The 16780-nt window shown below is 46.1% G+C and overlaps 1 protein-coding gene across 1 annotated transcript in view; it reads left to right on the top strand.

Annotated features, from left to right (window-relative positions):
- The window catches only part of CMTR1 (cap methyltransferase 1), a 2036190-nt gene that overhangs the window by 362413 nt on the left and 1656997 nt on the right, over window positions 1-16780 (top strand). Inside the window, exon 7 of the mRNA XM_069608763.1 lies at window positions 11748-11842. Coding sequence (XP_069464864.1) covers window positions 11748-11842 — 95 coding nt within the window. The remainder of the gene's footprint in view (window positions 1-11747; window positions 11843-16780) is intronic.

Genomic DNA, 16780 nt, shown 5'->3' with positions numbered 1-16780 from the left:
CCTGATAGGGACGACAAACGTGTTGATGGCTGGGCAAAGAAAGTGTTTTTTTCAGGGGGTATGGCTTTACAGGCAGCCAACTCTGTGTGTGCCTTAGCACGTTTCACTCATATTCAGTGGAATTGTGTCTGGCTGGCGGCTGAACATATTTCCGAAGGGGATGAACGGGACGGTTTTCTTGCTCTTGTACAGGATGGCAAGGTTGCCATGTGTGAATCCGTTCAGTCGGGTCTGGACATGGCAGATTGTGTCAGCCGGTCCATGGTGGCGAGCACCGTAATGCGCAGATTTGCGTGGTTGCAGAAGTCGGGGTTTGCTCCTGATGTGCATGCCCGGCTTCTCAACATGACCTTTGATGATGAACATCTTTTTGGCAGCGAGGCTGACTAGAGCCTTGAGAGGTTGCAGACCTCCAAAGCTGCAGCAAAGTCGTTGAGAGCTGCAGTTCTCCAACCTCTGCCTTTTCGTCCTATGGGACAGCAATGGAGGGGAGGTTCCTTTCGATACTACTCTTCCTTTGGTAGATCGAGAGGGGCTGCTAGTCAAAGGGGCCACCGTAGGAGTGCCAGAGGTTGAAAACAAGGTAGTCTAGGGGCCAGAGGCGCTCGGGCAGTTGCCTCTTTACCCTCAGGCACTGCCGCAGCCGCTTCAGCTCAGTTATGTGGCCATGTACCATTGTTCGCCGGGTGCGGGAAGGCTGGCGCAGCATCTTGTAAAATGGCGTGCCATTACTTCATATGTGTGCGTTCTGGAGATCATAGCCCTCGGCTACTGTCTTCCTTTCCGGCAGAGGCCTCACGACAATCCACCAGGGAATCTCTCTTTGAAGAGTCCAGATCCGCTCCTTGCGCTGGAATTCAAATCCCTGCTGGAGAAAGGTGCCATAGAACTGGTGCCTGTAGCGGAGAGGAACAAGGGATGGTATGCCCCTTATTTTTTGATTTTGAAGAAAGACTGGGGATTGAGACCCATCATGGACTTGCGTGGTTTGAACAAGCTCCTCAGGAAGGACAAGTTCAAGATGGTTACTCTCTCTCAAGTCCTCCAGGCCCTTCAACTTCAGTACTGGTTGGTGCCTCTCGACCTGAAGGACGCTTACTTTCATGTGCCGATTCATCCCAATCACAAGAAGTACCTGAGGTTCGCGGTTGGCGACTCACACTTTCAGTTTCGGGTCCTGCCGTTCGGATTGACCTCCACCCGAGGGTTTTCACCAAGCTCTTGGTGGTGGTGGCAGCGTATCTCAGGAAAGGGGGGATTCACGTCTACCCCTACCTGGACGATTAGTTGATCAGGGCGCGCTCTCCCGAGCAAGTCATGGATCATCTGTCAGTCACCTGCCATTCCCTTCACAGGCTGGGCTTCTCCCTCAACTTAAAGAAGTCCCACTTGATGCCAACTCAGCGGCTCTAGTACATCGGAGCAGTGCTCGACACATCCCTGGGGCAGTGTTTCCCTCCCCAGGTGAGGGCTCATCACATTCTGCAGATGGTGCACAAGTTTCAACATGCCCAGAGTCTCCCGGCGTTCGAGTTCTTGAGGGTTCACTGTTTCATGGCATCCTGCATTCTTCTGGTGCCAGAGGCCAGGTTGCGGATGAGATCTCTGCAATGGGCCCTCAAGATGCAGTAGTCGCAGTCCTCCGGCAGGATGTCGGACCCCGTTCAGGTGCGGCCCTCGGTTGGCCAGGACCTTCTGCGGTGGGCCGTCGAAGGCAATCTGATGAAGGGGGCTCCATTTTGTCTACCCTGGCTGGAGGTGACGATCGTGACGGACGCATCCCTCACAGGATGGGGAGCTCATGCCAACGAGTTGACGGTCAGCGGTCGTTGGTCTCCGTCGGAGTCCAGACTCCATATCAATCTGTTGGAGCTGAGGGCCGTCAGGCTTGCCCTGAAGGCTTTTCTGCCGACTGTGCGAGGGACGAATGTCCTGATTCTGACGGACAACCCAGTGGCCATGCACTACCTCAACAAAAAGGGGGGGGGGGCAGGGTCACTTCCTCTGTGCAGGGAGGCGATGCAGCTCTGGTTCTGGGCCATCCAGCAGGAAATTTCGATCTCGGCAGTTCATCTGGCCGGAGACGAAAACTAGACGGCGGACGCTCTGAGCAGGCAGAGCGCGATCTCTCACGAGTGGGAGCTGGCTTAGGAGATTCTCCTGGAGATCTTCGCCCTTTGGGGACCCCACAAGTGGATCTCTTCGCCTCCAGTGTCAACCGGAAGTGCGAAAGGTTCTGCTCGTGGGAATTTCCTCCAAGAGGAGCCTTAGGGGACGCGTTTGTGGTGGAGTGGTCCTTCCCACTGCTGTACATGTTTCCTCCAGTCCACGTCATCCCGCAAGTGCTGCGGAGGTTACAGAGGTTCGGTTCCCGGATGATCTTCATTGCTCCGGCATGGGCCCGGAGAACGTGGTACCCGGACCTTCTCGACTTGTCCATGTGCCCTCCACGCCGTCTTCCCTACCGAGACGATCTGCTCCCATGGGAGGGAGGTCAGGTTCTCCATCCAGAGGTCAGATCCCTCAACCTTCTCGCTTGCCTTCTGAAAGGTTGAGGTATAAGGATTGGGACCTCCCTGAAGACATGATGGAGGTGTTGCTTTCGGCCAGACGGCCTGCAACAAAGTCCCTATTCCGTTGCCGTTTGAGAAAGTTCTGCGACTGGTGCAGGGTTAAGAATTTGGATCCTTTTTCATGTGACATTCCTGTGGTTCTGTCTTTTCTGCTTTCGTTAGCCCACAAGGGCCTGCAAGTGGGTACCATTAAAGGTTACCTGGCGGTGCTGTCCATATTTAAGCGCTCGTCTGAGGAGTGTTCTTATTTTAAGATTCCTTTAATTTCTCAGTTTCTGAAAGGGCTCACTAATGTGTTTCCACCGTCACCTTTGCAGGTGCCCGGTTGGGATTTGAACCTTGTTCTAAAATTCCTAATGGGTGCTCCATTTGAGCCTTTGCATTCTTGTCCTTTGAGACTGTTAACCCTTAAAACTGTATTTTTAGTTGTGGTTACTTCCGCTCTCAGAGTGAGTGAGTGAGTTGCAGGCACTTTATGTTAAGCCACCCTTCATGGTGTTTCATAAGGACAGCGTTGTCCTTAGGGTTCGTCCTTCCTTTCTTCCGAAAGTGGTGCGGAATTTCATTTAAGCCAGAAGGTCATTCTTCCAGCATTTTATCCTCCTCCACATCCTGGTAAGGAAGAGGAGTGGCTCCATAGGTTGGATCCTAGGAGAGCTTTAAGTTTCTACATTTCACACATGTCCCGGGTCAATGTGGACGATCAGCTCTTTATAGGTTAAGCTGGAAGGCGTTTGGGACAAGCTTTTACTAAGCAGACTTTGTCTAGATGGATTATCTTGGCAATTTCTGAATGTTACCGCTTGGCGGGTAAGGACCCTCCGGTAGGCTTGCGGGCCCATTCTCCTAGGGGTATGGCTGCCTCTACTGCCCTGCAGAGGGGTGTTCCTATTCGTAACATCTGTGAAGCAGCCACTTGGGCTTCGGTCCATACTTTTGTATGACACTACTCCCTAGATTCTTTCCATGGGCAGGATCTGCAATTTGATTGGGCATTCTGAATTTCTATACTCCTAAATACTTTTCCCTCCTCCATACGTTGGTACTGCTTTGGGAGTCTGTCATAGATATGGAATACATCGTAGGACCCATTCCCCTCGAAGAACAAGTTACTCTCTTACCTGGTAACTTTCTTTTGATGGGATGGTCCGATGACGTATTCCATATCTGTCCCTCCCTACCTGCCCTGCTACAGAATTTCTTATGCGATTGCAGCTTACGTTTCCGCGAGGCTTTCTGTGGTCATATTGGCAGACGATTGGTGCCACACGTTCTGGGGAAAAAACTACAACTGAGGCTACGGGCGTCGTGCGTCCTACTTGTAACATCTGGTGACGTCGGCTCGACGGAGGCCCCTCGAGGACAGCGTATGAACGTCATCGACGCAGGCACCGAAAATGTTCCCAAGCAGCACAGCTGTGGTGATTACCTGTCATAGATATGGAAAACTTCGTCGGACCATCCCATCGAAAGAACGTTACCAGGTAAGAGAGTAACTTGTTCTTCTCTGCAATATCCCCTGTATATATACAATTTTTGGATGTACTCCTGAGAGATATAAACATTAGAACTAGAGTTCTAGTTCACTTTGTGGACTTGATTACACAACTGACTAATGAGAAAATAAAGAGAAACAAATGAGAAAATAAAAATCGTTCGGCATGGTGCTGGGTATGTTTTAGTGTTGAATTTTGAGACCCTGCCTCTAGTAAGCGAAGGAAGATATGTTGAAAATTGGTATGAATACTAGAATATTCGCTGATATTTTAAAAATGGGACTGTCTGTAACGATTCCCTACACATTTCTTATAAACAACTTCTTTTCCCAGTGTTATAATCCTTTTAACCCTTGCCATACACTAATAGATATTAGACTAGGTAATTCCATGTTGAGTAGTGTCCGAACATACACATGAATCAATATTTACAAATCTGCTGTCCCATATACATGCCGGCACGGTCATTACGAATCCATCACCAAAGAGTCCCTTTTTTTGTGTCTATCATGCCGGGATGGTCTATAAAAAAACACTAGTCCCTTCTCTATGTTGCCAATTGGAAACACGAAGGTGCTGGCAGATCACGGCAGTACATGGGGCAGTTACTATGACAAAGGTAAGCTCTGTGTTCAAATTCCGACTGGATGCGGCATTAGGTATAATGTGTAAAACCTTTGCTGTGTAATCTTAGCGGGAGGATGTATAAATTATGGAGCTTCCATAAAACAGGATACAACGGTAAGGACTCCATTTAGCACTTGAGTGTTTGTAACATGGCGTCGCTATGGTGTAGCGTTTAACAAACAAAAACCCAGTATATCTGAAATTGTGCCTTGCAATCACGCTAAAAAAAAATTTGAAATTTTTAGCGGGATGAGGCATAAACCATTCAGTTTCCCCAAGAAGGGACAAGATAGCACAAACTCTATTCAGCACTGGAGAGTAGGGAACATAGCGTTGCTATCTTCTAGAGTTTAACGAAAATGCCAAATATATCCAGGCCTTTAAATAGCAGTGGATGCTTTCCATCAGTGTAGAGATGGATTAATTGCCCCTGCCTCTCATTTGTGTGGGAAAGGGTATATGCAGTGAAAAGAATATGCTGCCAAAACACCCACAATCTGGGGCCAATTGGAAAAATAATATGCCGGGCCGGCAGGGTGATATGACTCATAAATGTAATCAATGACAGGATCATAGATGGGTGCATCACTCAAAATACCACGTGATAGTGACAGAGTCTTTTTTGCATCCAGGTAGGATTTTTCCTCAGTTTATAACCATTGATGGTGGATTCATGTGATTGGGCTAAGAGAACCCTACAACCCGATTCACAGTGTGTGAAAAGGAATCTGGGTGAGTGAACACACCGATCTTAATTGTACCAGTTATGATTTACAGGAGGGGTAAATAATACAGTTAAAAAGACACACTATAATGTTCTGGTTTTTGTAGGTGTCTGGAGCCGGAGGCAATTTGGCAACATCTAGAAACATTGGAAAACAATGCCTTGTGGCCAAGAACAAGTAAAAACTGTAAGTCCATATGGCCATATATGAGGGTATGATTTTGAACTCTGAACAAATAGATACAGAGAATTTAGCATCATCTCTGTTGATTCACAGGGTCTGAACTAAGTCAGAGATACCGTGGAGGATTCATTCCATTTATCTACTCGCCATCTCTTGAATTGATATAGGGGTGAGTAGGTTGATGTGTTTATTTATATAATACACATGTGACAATATTAGTCACGAAAAAAGTAGTATGGATGACATGGGATACTGATGGTTTTTTATGTATGCTTTTTAGATCTGAAATGGGCTTATACCATTCCAAATACAAGGGCAGATCTATTAGCTCTCGTCCTACGCCTTGAAGAAGGTCTTGAAAAACTAAAGGCAGTCAGTTCTGTTGTATGTGGACCGAAACACGTGTCGACGATTATGTGAACATTCTCGTTAATTAACAAATCAGATAAAACACGTCACTTTAAAATAAGGACTGGGTCGTAAACATTTGTGATAATTACTATTTGGAAACGTTTGTATTAGTAGACAAATACATTATGTACAAATTGTCAATTTTTTTTTTTTTTTTTTTTTTTAAAAGTTGCATGTATGGAAGTCGAATATATGAAATATATGGTGATGAACTGAATTCATGATTTTAAAAGCAATACATACAATTATGTATTATACGTTTATTGATTAAAATTTGTAATATTTTTGAATAACCCGTGTCATCCCTTTTCCACTGGTCCACCCCTTTGTTCTGAACCTTATATATCTTAACTGAAGGACCAGGGATTTAGTGCAGGTACACCCCTTTATTTTGAATCTCCCCCACCCTCTACAACATCTTCACACGACCCCTTTTCCTCATCCTCGACGCTATGGGTATCTCCTACACTACGCGGACGATACCCAGATCCTCCTCACCCTCACCGGCAACTATAACACGGACTCTATGACCTTTAACAACCTCTACAACACCATCCAAGCCTGGATGGCAGACAATGGACTATGCCTCAACTCTGACAAGACAGAACTCCGACTGGTAGGTTCCCCCGACACGCTAAAAAATCTTGACTCCCAATTTAGTCATTTCACCATCGACACCATCAAAATACCTGTCTCAGACTCAGTCAAAACTCTTGGAGTCTATCTAGACTCCAACCTATCTATGGACAGACAAGTCAACGCAATTGCCTCCTCAGCCACATATCATGCTAAATTGATCAACGCAGTCAGGCCTTTTCTCTCCAAAGAGAACTGCACAAACATAGCCAGAGCCATCACCGGCTCCAGGCTATACTATTGCAAAGTACTATTTCTAGGAACATCAAACAAAAAAACTTGTAGAGGCTACAAGTCATCCAGAATAGTGCTCTCCGTGCAGCTCAAGGCATTGCTAAAAGGGACCACATCTCGGAGGCCAGAAAACCGGCCCACTGGCTCCCAATAATGGAGAGAATCGTTTTCAAAGCTCTGACATTGACACACAAGTGCATCCATCTCACTGCTCCCGAATACATCTCACAAAGAATCCACCCCGTCGCCTCTACAAGACCAACCAGATCACCCTACACCAACATGCTCTGTGTGCCACTAGTAAAAAGAGCTAGAGAAGGCGGATGCAGCTTCTCATATATCGCACCCACTCACTGGAATGCCTTACCTCCCACTGTACGAAGTGAGGCCTCCCTCCTCGCTTTCTGTAAAGCAATGAAAACCATCCACTTCTCATAAGGTCCCTCGTAGCAGCATGAATACTAACCATAGGAACCACTGCTTAAGCTGTAATGACCAATCAAATAAGCTGTAATGAAAACTACGATTGTATTTATCTGTAATGTTCACAATTACTGCTACCAAGGCTGTACCTCTGTAAATAAGCTCATGCAAGTAACGGCGCCTCAATGCCTTTGGGCTGTTTGCGCGATATATAAATATAAATAAATAAAAAATAAATCTGGTGTTCCACAAAACCTAAAAGAAGCATGGGTTCGCCCTCTCATAAAAAAAACAACTCTAGACCCCACCTGCCCCAACAACTACCGTCCCATCACCACAGTGCCCTTCCTTCTTAAAATCCTGGATAAAGCGGCCCACATACAAATCCAACAATACCTGGAAGACAATGCCATCTTAGGAAAAAGACAATCTTGCTTCCTCAAAGGACACGGGACTGAAACCGCCCTATTAGATCTTAATAACCAAAATTATTGACACAGGCAAACCTGCACTCCAGCTCCTCCTCGATCTCTCTGCTGCATTTGATCTTGTTGACCATGACATTCTCACATCCCACCTCACCAACACAGCCCAATTCTCTGACGAGGCCACCTCATGGATAACCTCCTTCCTAGAAGGAAGGGTAATGAAGGTTTACTCAGACCAGTCAGACCCCATCACCATCAGCTGTGGAGTCCCCCAAGGATCCTGTACAGAACCCACCCTCTATAACTTGCTCACCAAACCTTTGTTTGACCTACTGGACATACTAGGCATAGCCTACACTAACTATGCCGACGACATGCAAGTGCTCCTCCCTCTCACTGGAGACTATGAGCAAGATGAAACAGCCCTCCACCAAATATACACCACCATTCAAACTTGGATGGCTATCAATGGCCTCTGCCTAAACGGAGACAAAACTGAGATTATTACCCTAGGTCCCAAGGAAATCCTCGCCAAACTTAACAAAAAATACACACATTTCTCCATTGATAACACAATTATACCAGTCTCTACCTTAATAAAGAGCCTTGGTGTCTACCTAGACTCTACTCTTTCTATGACTAGACAGGTCAGTGCCATCTCCTTGGTCTCTGCCCACACCACTTAACTTAGAACGGCAATCAAACCTTTCTTAACCACTCAAAGCTGTTTGTCCATAGCCATAGCCGCAGTTCGAGCCAGACTGGACTATTGCAATGCCCTCCTGGCGGGCACTTCCACCAAGAACATTAATAGGCTCCAAATAACACAAAACAACGCTCTCATTGCAGCTCTACAAATCCCCAAATACGACCACATATCCCAGGCAAGACACGAAGCTCACTGGCTCCCTGTCCAGGAAAGGATCAATTTTAAAATCCTCATGCATAAATGTATCAATCATGCCGCCCCATCATACCTCTTTGATACACTATCCAAAAACACCTCCACACGACCCACAAGAAGTCATTATGCTAACCAACTCCACGTCCCATCCATAAAAAGAGCTAACGCTGGAGGCATCAGCTTCCCCCACATAGCTCCGAAGCTTTGGAATGCCCTCCCCAATGCTCTCAGAGCAGAGCCTTCCCTTCTAACATTCCGCAAATCACTTAAAAGCACCCTCTTCACATAACCCCCCTTACTCTACATCCTGCATATCACTTTGAAGAACCTAACCACCGTGACATATCTGCCAGCGTACTATCTAGAGTTGCTCCTTTCACCCCAAGATAAGAGTTTAGAATGCACTCTATGCTTGATCATACTATGTAACCGCAATATGTATCACAAACTTGTAAGAATCTATGTAACCACTATGAATTCCTTTGTATCCAGAAATGCTCACAGGTAACTTTGCCAAAATGCCCCTGGGCTGCTGCGCGCTTTAAAAATGCGAATAAATAAATAAATAAAAAATGAATACCATTAAGAAATTAGGTAGTAACGAAAACATGGCATCTAAGATGTACAGCATGTTAAGCGGGTTCTCGGATGGGAATAAAAAGATCCTGGATACATGGTCGGCGTGCCTAAAAGAAATATGACGCAAGATAAATGGAAAGCGCTATGTGGGGACATCAAGAGAATGTCTTTGAACATAGGAGAGAGGGCACATCAAGTCAAGATCCTGAACAGAGTGTTTTGGACTCCGGTTCGAATGTATAAGCAAGGTTTGATTATGACAGACATTTGATGTGGCCACGTTCAAGGAACAATGGAACACACGTTCTGGCAGTGTTACAAGGTGGGAGATTTTTGGAATGGAATTGCCGGTTTGATGAACAGAGTGCTTAATGAAAATCTGGACTTTGGCTGTGAGACACTGATCCTAGGAGAAACCACAATTTTCGAAGACTTAAGCCATCATCAAATAACCTGGATTTTGAAAGGGGCTCTAGTGGCAAAAAAGCGAATCTTGTGAAATTGGAAGTCGACAGGTTTTCTGACATGGAATACTTGGGTACATGAAATGTACACTACTTGCAACATTGAAAGGGTGGTTTTAACAATGCAAAAGAAAGAGTCCCTGTTTCAAAGTATTTGGGGGGCCTTTTTGATTTTGGATCTGGACTGAACATGTGCTCCAATGAGAAGTTTGCAGCTAAGATAAGTAACTCTTTCTGATATTCTGTATTTGTGCAAAATGATTGTGCAGTGCAGGTCTACATATATATTGAGCATTGGTATTAGATTAATGTGAATTTGAATATTTGAACATTAATATGCCTTGGTGAAATATTTTTTCTTTTTTTTCTCTTTCTCCTCCCATCCTTCCCACAATGATGGGTATGGTCATTACATCACATTTGGTTGTTGGGGTTGGGTTTAAGCTATAGTGTTAATTTCGGGGAAATCTTACTTTAATATGTGTTGGGTATTGTTTCTTTTTTACCTTTTTATTGGACATTTTGAATAAAATGGTTAAAAAGAAAAGGCAGGGAAATGAACAGGAAATCCTGTTATGCACCACCATTAGGAATATCTTACAACCATAATGATTAACATTCATGTCATGTCGCTCTCGCCCCCCTGCCAGCAAGACATTATCTGACCAGTCTTGTCTCATTACAGTTTGGTGGTATTTCAGCTTTAAATGTGCCAAAATACCACTAAGTGGATTTACTGTTAACACAACTTGGTCCGTTGGAATTACTGCCGGTTTACAAATGGTGGTAGGTGGTGTTGGTCCCCATTTATTGGAGCTTTTCCTCCACCTCACTGCCAAAGTTATAGTACAACGGTGTGGTACTATAACGGTGCGGTAATGCTGCGGTAAATTGCCTCAATCTAACTGCAGTTTTTTACCGCACCGCCATACTTGTAATGAGGTCCCTTATGCTTACTCATCTATTGTCAAGCGCTGCATTGCTTGCTATCGCAATGCACATTTCTCACATACATACTACTACAATGCTACAGCACAAACCCAGAGCTCATTCAAGGAGGGCTACAGGAGTAATTGTTTGCTTTCTTAACATGGGCATTTAGATAGCGTTTGTAAAACTAGTATTTGGAGCTCTGTTAACACGTTGACTAAAAATGGTTCCATTGACACTCAAACACGAGCAGATTCTTTAATCAGTCAGTTTTAAATCATGTGTTCAGTACTGTTACATTGGGCATTCAATTTATAAACATTTTTCAGTTTCCCCAAAAAATATACAGTCCTGAGAGCTGCTTTCGTCGTTTAAAGACTGTTTCATCAGTAGAGCTTGATATGTCTTCAGTCTGTGGTCCCATAAATCAAAGTCCATTGCACATCTTAGCAGTGTCATTCTATTCAAAATATAGAAAGCATATGTGTTCCCATCTGTCCTGATATTACTCTCAAGCCATCTGATAAAATAGTGTCAAATCATTGATGGCGTGTGGACGTTTTTCCATCGTTGTCTTAATTTCTTTATTTTCTCTTATTTATTTTATGTGAAGACCGCAAACTCTTGCTGTGTTTTTTTTCACATTCTTTTCTCTTACCCGTTTCCATTTCTGGAGCAGATATCTATTTCCTTGCTATGCCAAAGTAGTACATGCAGATTTTCCTTCATACTGTTAACATATAGACACTCTACGCGTTTGTTTGATGCAGCAGGAAACCGTGGGACCAAATTCATGTACAATGTGTGCTGTGATGCATTTCCACTTTACAAGATTACCAGCACACACACGCCCAGCATTCTTTGGTCAGTCGAGGACAGTTTAGTAAAGGCTAAAATTAAGTGGTTCATTGCATGTATGGTCTCCGGAGAGGCATAGCAAGCCAGAGAATCTGCTTACACTTTTTCTCAAGCTGTTTTTTATTTCAGATTGAATTTGTCCAATCAGTTCATCTATGTAGGGAATGGAAAATATGCAAGTAATGTACGAATGTCTTTCCCCACTACATATCCCAAAGCATTCACTACTGGCATCACCGATCATGTGATTTGAGGTTTTTGTTTCTCAATCTTTAGAGTGTGTTTGATGAGCTAGAGGGAGAAGAGATGCGACGAGCACGGACCCGATCCAATCCATATGAGATGATTCGCGGAGTCTTCTTCCTCAACAGGTCTGCAAGCATCTGCTATGTACACCTTAATGCTTCATTTCCAATTTGTGAGGATCATGTTCGGCACTATATTTAGCATCAAAATGTTATTGACAAGAACTCAAAACAAAATGTCATGTTTCATTTTTAGCACATCCGGAATTGGTGCAGTGCATGAGATACTGAAAATCCTAATCTGACAAACTTCAAATTTTCCACAGTACCCATTCTTATTCATATTAACATCCATAGTAGTATGTTGCTATGCAATCATGGGCGCTCGCAGGGTTCGAAATTATGTGGAGCTGGGAGCTATTTAGCTCCAGCTTGCAGACTAGTAAGCTTGGCACCAACATCTACCAGGAGCTACTTTTGGCTCCCCAGGCCAACTGATGCGAACAAACACACCTATGTGAATTTAACTCTGTGGGTTTGGCCCAATTTATAAAAAAACATTAGGACGCCTCTATACAATTTTTAAAGCTATATGGGTAATAAATGGACACAATTATATAGTTTTATCTTATGTCGAAGTTCGGATTGTAGAATGCTATGTACTGGCTCTTAGTTCCCCAGTGGTAGCTTCTGGTCACTGGTTAAGGAAGCCACTTTTACTCCTGCTTATCCAACTGAATTTCGAATCCTGCGCTCGCCAAACATTTTAAAGCAGGGAATACTTAAGAGCTTGTGACTCTGCTGTGCTCCCGCGATCAGGAAAATGCATTGCGGGTTTCCCCCATTTCCTCTGGTCTCTAAACATTCTCTCTCCACAGATACCATGCAGAACTTTGTTCAGGATCTATGTTGTAATACCGAAAGAAAATAACGAAGCAGAAAAAAATGGTTTTTCTAATCGAATCCCGAAAAAAAGCCTTTTCTTTTTTGCACTTTTTTTCATTTTAATTGCGGTGGACAACTCCACAGCCTGCCCCCTAGCCCCCAATCCCTCTAACCCCTCCCCACCTTACTTTATTCACACACCCCACTTTGTTTGGGGGGTGGGAGGGGAAAGGGGCAAAAAAATCGAAACATTCGATTTTAAAAAAATCTACCTTTTCTGCCTCACTATTTTCAACTTCATTTTTTTGGCCCATTACCCCTTTGTTCATAGAACATGTTTTGGAACAATTCAGGACGCAGCATAGCTTCCTCTTGATTCCTTTTTGGGTAGAAGACGTCTTCTATCGTTAGAGACTCGACCCGAGGTTTGACCATGCAAAGAAGCAGAGTGGATAATTCCACTTCCAGACACAAGGTTTCATTCAGCATTTTTTGGCAGCCACCCGATCACTGGAGGATTGCCATTCTCAATGTTTGATGTCGTCTTTCTGGGCTTTCTCATGTCTGGATTTGCACCCTGATTCCATTCACAAAGTGCTTATTCCTGGTTCGGGGAACTGCACCCGTTCTCTCCATGGCAGTCAGTTGCCATGACCCTTATGTGGCAATATTTTCTGTATTGGATTTTTCATAGTTTGACATACCTTTTAACTATTTCAACCCCAGAGGCTGATACTTTGAGGCTTTTAAATTGACATCAACATAGAAAACACATTTTTCCTATTAATAAACTATAGTTTTCTGTGACGAATCGTGAGTATTCGGCCCTGCTCTCCAGGGGGGGGAGCCACCACCTTTGAGGCTAGGGAGATGAGCCTGCTCCGCAAGACCCTCCCCACAGGGGTATGAGCAAGTGGGACTTCAATGGGAGTAACTCCTCCATTAGGGGACAAGGACTCCCGTCCCGATGAGGAGCGCCTTAGGTCCAATACCATATCTGCCTATATCGGACTGCCAGCTATGAATACTAATCTGCCGTCCTTACATTTGGCTTCAAGTAAAGTGTGAAAAAAAAAAGCCATACAAAGAAAAAGGAGATGTCTCTTTAAAAAGAGACGTGTATGTAACTGAGAGGAGTAGCTCTTGGGAGGAGAGAGAGCATGGTACGCATATGAAGCTACCTGACATGATTACGCCTTGGCAAAGCGGAGCTGAGGGAATTTGCAGAGCTTGTGACTTTTGCACCGGTGAGGAACGCAGGATTGAGACGCTGGAGAGACTAGGAATTATGCAACGGGAGAACCGTATCCAGAACGGGATCCCAAGTCCCATACCAGGCGGTGACATGATCACAACAGCATCTGGCCCCTGTGATTGGCCAATGTAATCTATCTCACCCAATCGGGTGCAATCGGAGTGGGAGCCGGATCCAGCATCTAAGGCCCTGTCTGTTCCTGTCCGGTCCTGGCTTGGCATTGTGGGCCCACTACTTGTTGTCAACCCACCAACATGCTTTTGGAGGCTTGGTACCTCAATCAGGCTCTCTTGGGCTATGTGATTGTCCCCTCAGCTATCACATAAGTTTGGACTATTGCTATACTGCCTGCTTCATCTTCTGGACTTTGTGCCTCACATGACAATCTCTTTAAACTATCTAAGAAGGCACCTAGTAATTTCTTCTCTTTTATTGTTTCCAAGCACCAGTCCATAACACCTACTTCCTTCCTGGACATTCACCTCCACTACCTACACCCCTGTACTGTTGTGCTGCTTTACCTGTTGACCTAAAAGAAAAAAACTTTTTTTTAGCTGTTTGTACATCCTGATTGTTCTGCTGCTGTCTGAAATCGTTTTGAGCTGTGCTCACATTCTGCCTTCATGGGAATGTGCTGACAGGTTACCCCTCTACCTCCTGTTGTCTGTTATTTGTTCCCTTACCCTCATCATCTCCCATTGTTTCTTCCCTAGCCTGTTTGTGTCTTCCTGTGTGTCTGCTCCCTCCTTGCCTACCTATTCCCATGTGTCCATCAACTGCACTACCTGGTTAAGTGTACCACACTCTGTGCCCCTCCTATGGCACTTTCTATCTCCCCCATCTACTCTAATTGCTTCTCCATCTCCTATCCTTCACCTCTCACTAAGTCTGGCAGGACGAAACTGAAGACGGACATATTGGCCTCCAACCCTGGCCTTCCCATCGCTGACACCTACGTCAGTGCTTCCGCCAGAGGGAGACTCACCATCCTCTTTGTTGTTCCTTCTCCCAACCTATGGACTCTCCATATTGCCGCTTTGCTCTCCCCTTACTCTACTTCACACATAAATGGTGGCACCCACTGGGAGGCCCTTCTGGCCTCCTTTTCCACCTCTAGGGCATCCATAATGTCTATCTAAATGGTACCATCCTGGTACAAGGGCCTAAACCCAACCACTTACTTTTTGATGTGCTCCTTCCTCGCATTATCAACTTTCCCTTTTCCTCCTCACTGTCTCCCTTACCATCTTCCATTATTCCGGCTCCCTTGCCTGCATCCTCCTTACTGACACCATTGTCATCCTTGTCTCCTCTGCCTCCCTCTACCTCTCTCTCTCAGGCACTCTTGCCGCTTACGGGGGGGACCCTCTGTCCCCTGCACCCCCCCCCGCTGCCCCCACCCCCCGAAAGTCCTTCAAAAGTGGCAACCTCCTCCATGTTGCCAGACTAAACTCTTGCTGTGGTGTCAAGAACTCCTCTGACATCTGCCCCCTCCTTCAACTCCTGGTCCTTGATGTTCTTGCTCTTACTGAGACATGGTTTAAGGACAGCTCTGTCACGAGTTGTGACACACTTCTCCAGCATGGGGTCTGGCATGGATTCACATGCTCATGAATATTCCCCGTTGTCAGGCCGGGAATCCTCGGTATAGAAAAAAATCAGTTTCGTTTCTGATCTGTCTTTCTTAGTAGTAACCAATCACTGGTCTCTGGGTCATACTGCCCCCAGCCAATGACTGCCCTCTCCCTAAGCCCCGCCTCTGGCAGCCATCTTCAGATTTTTACCGCACGTTCAAGTGTTGGGAGTCCTCGTGCTGTAGCTCTCGAGCTTTTGCTGCGTTTTCGTGCTTTTTTAGGAGATTTTTCTCATTTTTCGGTTAAATAGAGCCTCAAGCTCCACCGTTTCTACATCCGATCAACGGGGATCCGTTTCGGAGTTTTCTACGCCCCTCAAGGGTGAAGTTTTCGTCGAGTTACGCTTTTGGAGGATTCCAGAAGTTCTGAGGCCTACCCCAGAGATGGGCCAGGAGAAAGGAAGCTCGACGCCCGGGAAGCTGTTCAGGACCTGCCCTGGATGCCAGCTTCAGAATGTTTTCAAGGAGGACGAGCATTCGTTATGCCTCTACTGTCTCCATGAGGACAAGATGCACACGGAGAAGGACTGTGCGTTTTGTGGGAACATGTCGGAGCGGACCATGAAGGATCATCACCTCCATCTCGCCAACTGGCTGGAAGGGAAGAGCCCGTCAGGCGAGAAGAAGAAAAAGAAGTCCGAGCGGTCTAAGTCCTGTGAGGGCGCCCCGGCGACGGGGGCCCAACAAAAGGTTAAGCACCGCGAGTCCGCGAGCACCGGGAGCGCCGAACGGTCGGACTCCTTGGCTGCCAGGCAGGAGGCACCCTCCCCGGCGCCATCAACCACGAGCCAACGCTCTGGCTCGGGTAAGAGGAAGTCCGAGAACCCGGCGAAGCTTCTGGAGAAGGCCCCAGGCGTCCAAAAGGTGGCGATGGCCTTAATTCACCCTGTTAAGACCTCGATTGAGGATGTCGCCGCGGCCCTGGCTCAAACTGTGGAGTCTCCCTGCCACCGCGGAGGGAGTCGTCTTTCAGGCCCATTGAGAAGACCCCCACGAAGTCCTCGTTGGAAAAGGTGGGGGAGGGGCTGGTGGCCATCGTAGATACGGACACGACCTCTGAAGAAGTGCTCATCGAAGTCGTGGAAGAGGCCCAGCCCATCGGGAGGGATCCCGACGAGGGCGACGACGAGAGCGATGGTGTCACCGACAAGGCTCCTCAAGAGCCCTCGCGCCCGTCGTTTCCGGAGCGCAGGACACTTCGGCGGCCATTTTGTCAGCGATTCAGTCCTTATGCTCGGAGATAAGGACAAGGTTGCCCCTTCCCCCGACGGAGGTACCTGAGCCAGACCCG

Source organism: Ambystoma mexicanum, chromosome 4q (assembly GCF_040938575.1).
Source record: "Ambystoma mexicanum isolate Mex_15411 chromosome 4q, UKY_AmexF1_1, whole genome shotgun sequence".
Lineage (NCBI taxonomy): Eukaryota > Metazoa > Chordata > Amphibia > Caudata > Ambystomatidae > Ambystoma > Ambystoma mexicanum.
Note: the sequence above shows the minus strand (reverse complement) of the source record. Positions and strands in the feature narration are given on the sequence as shown.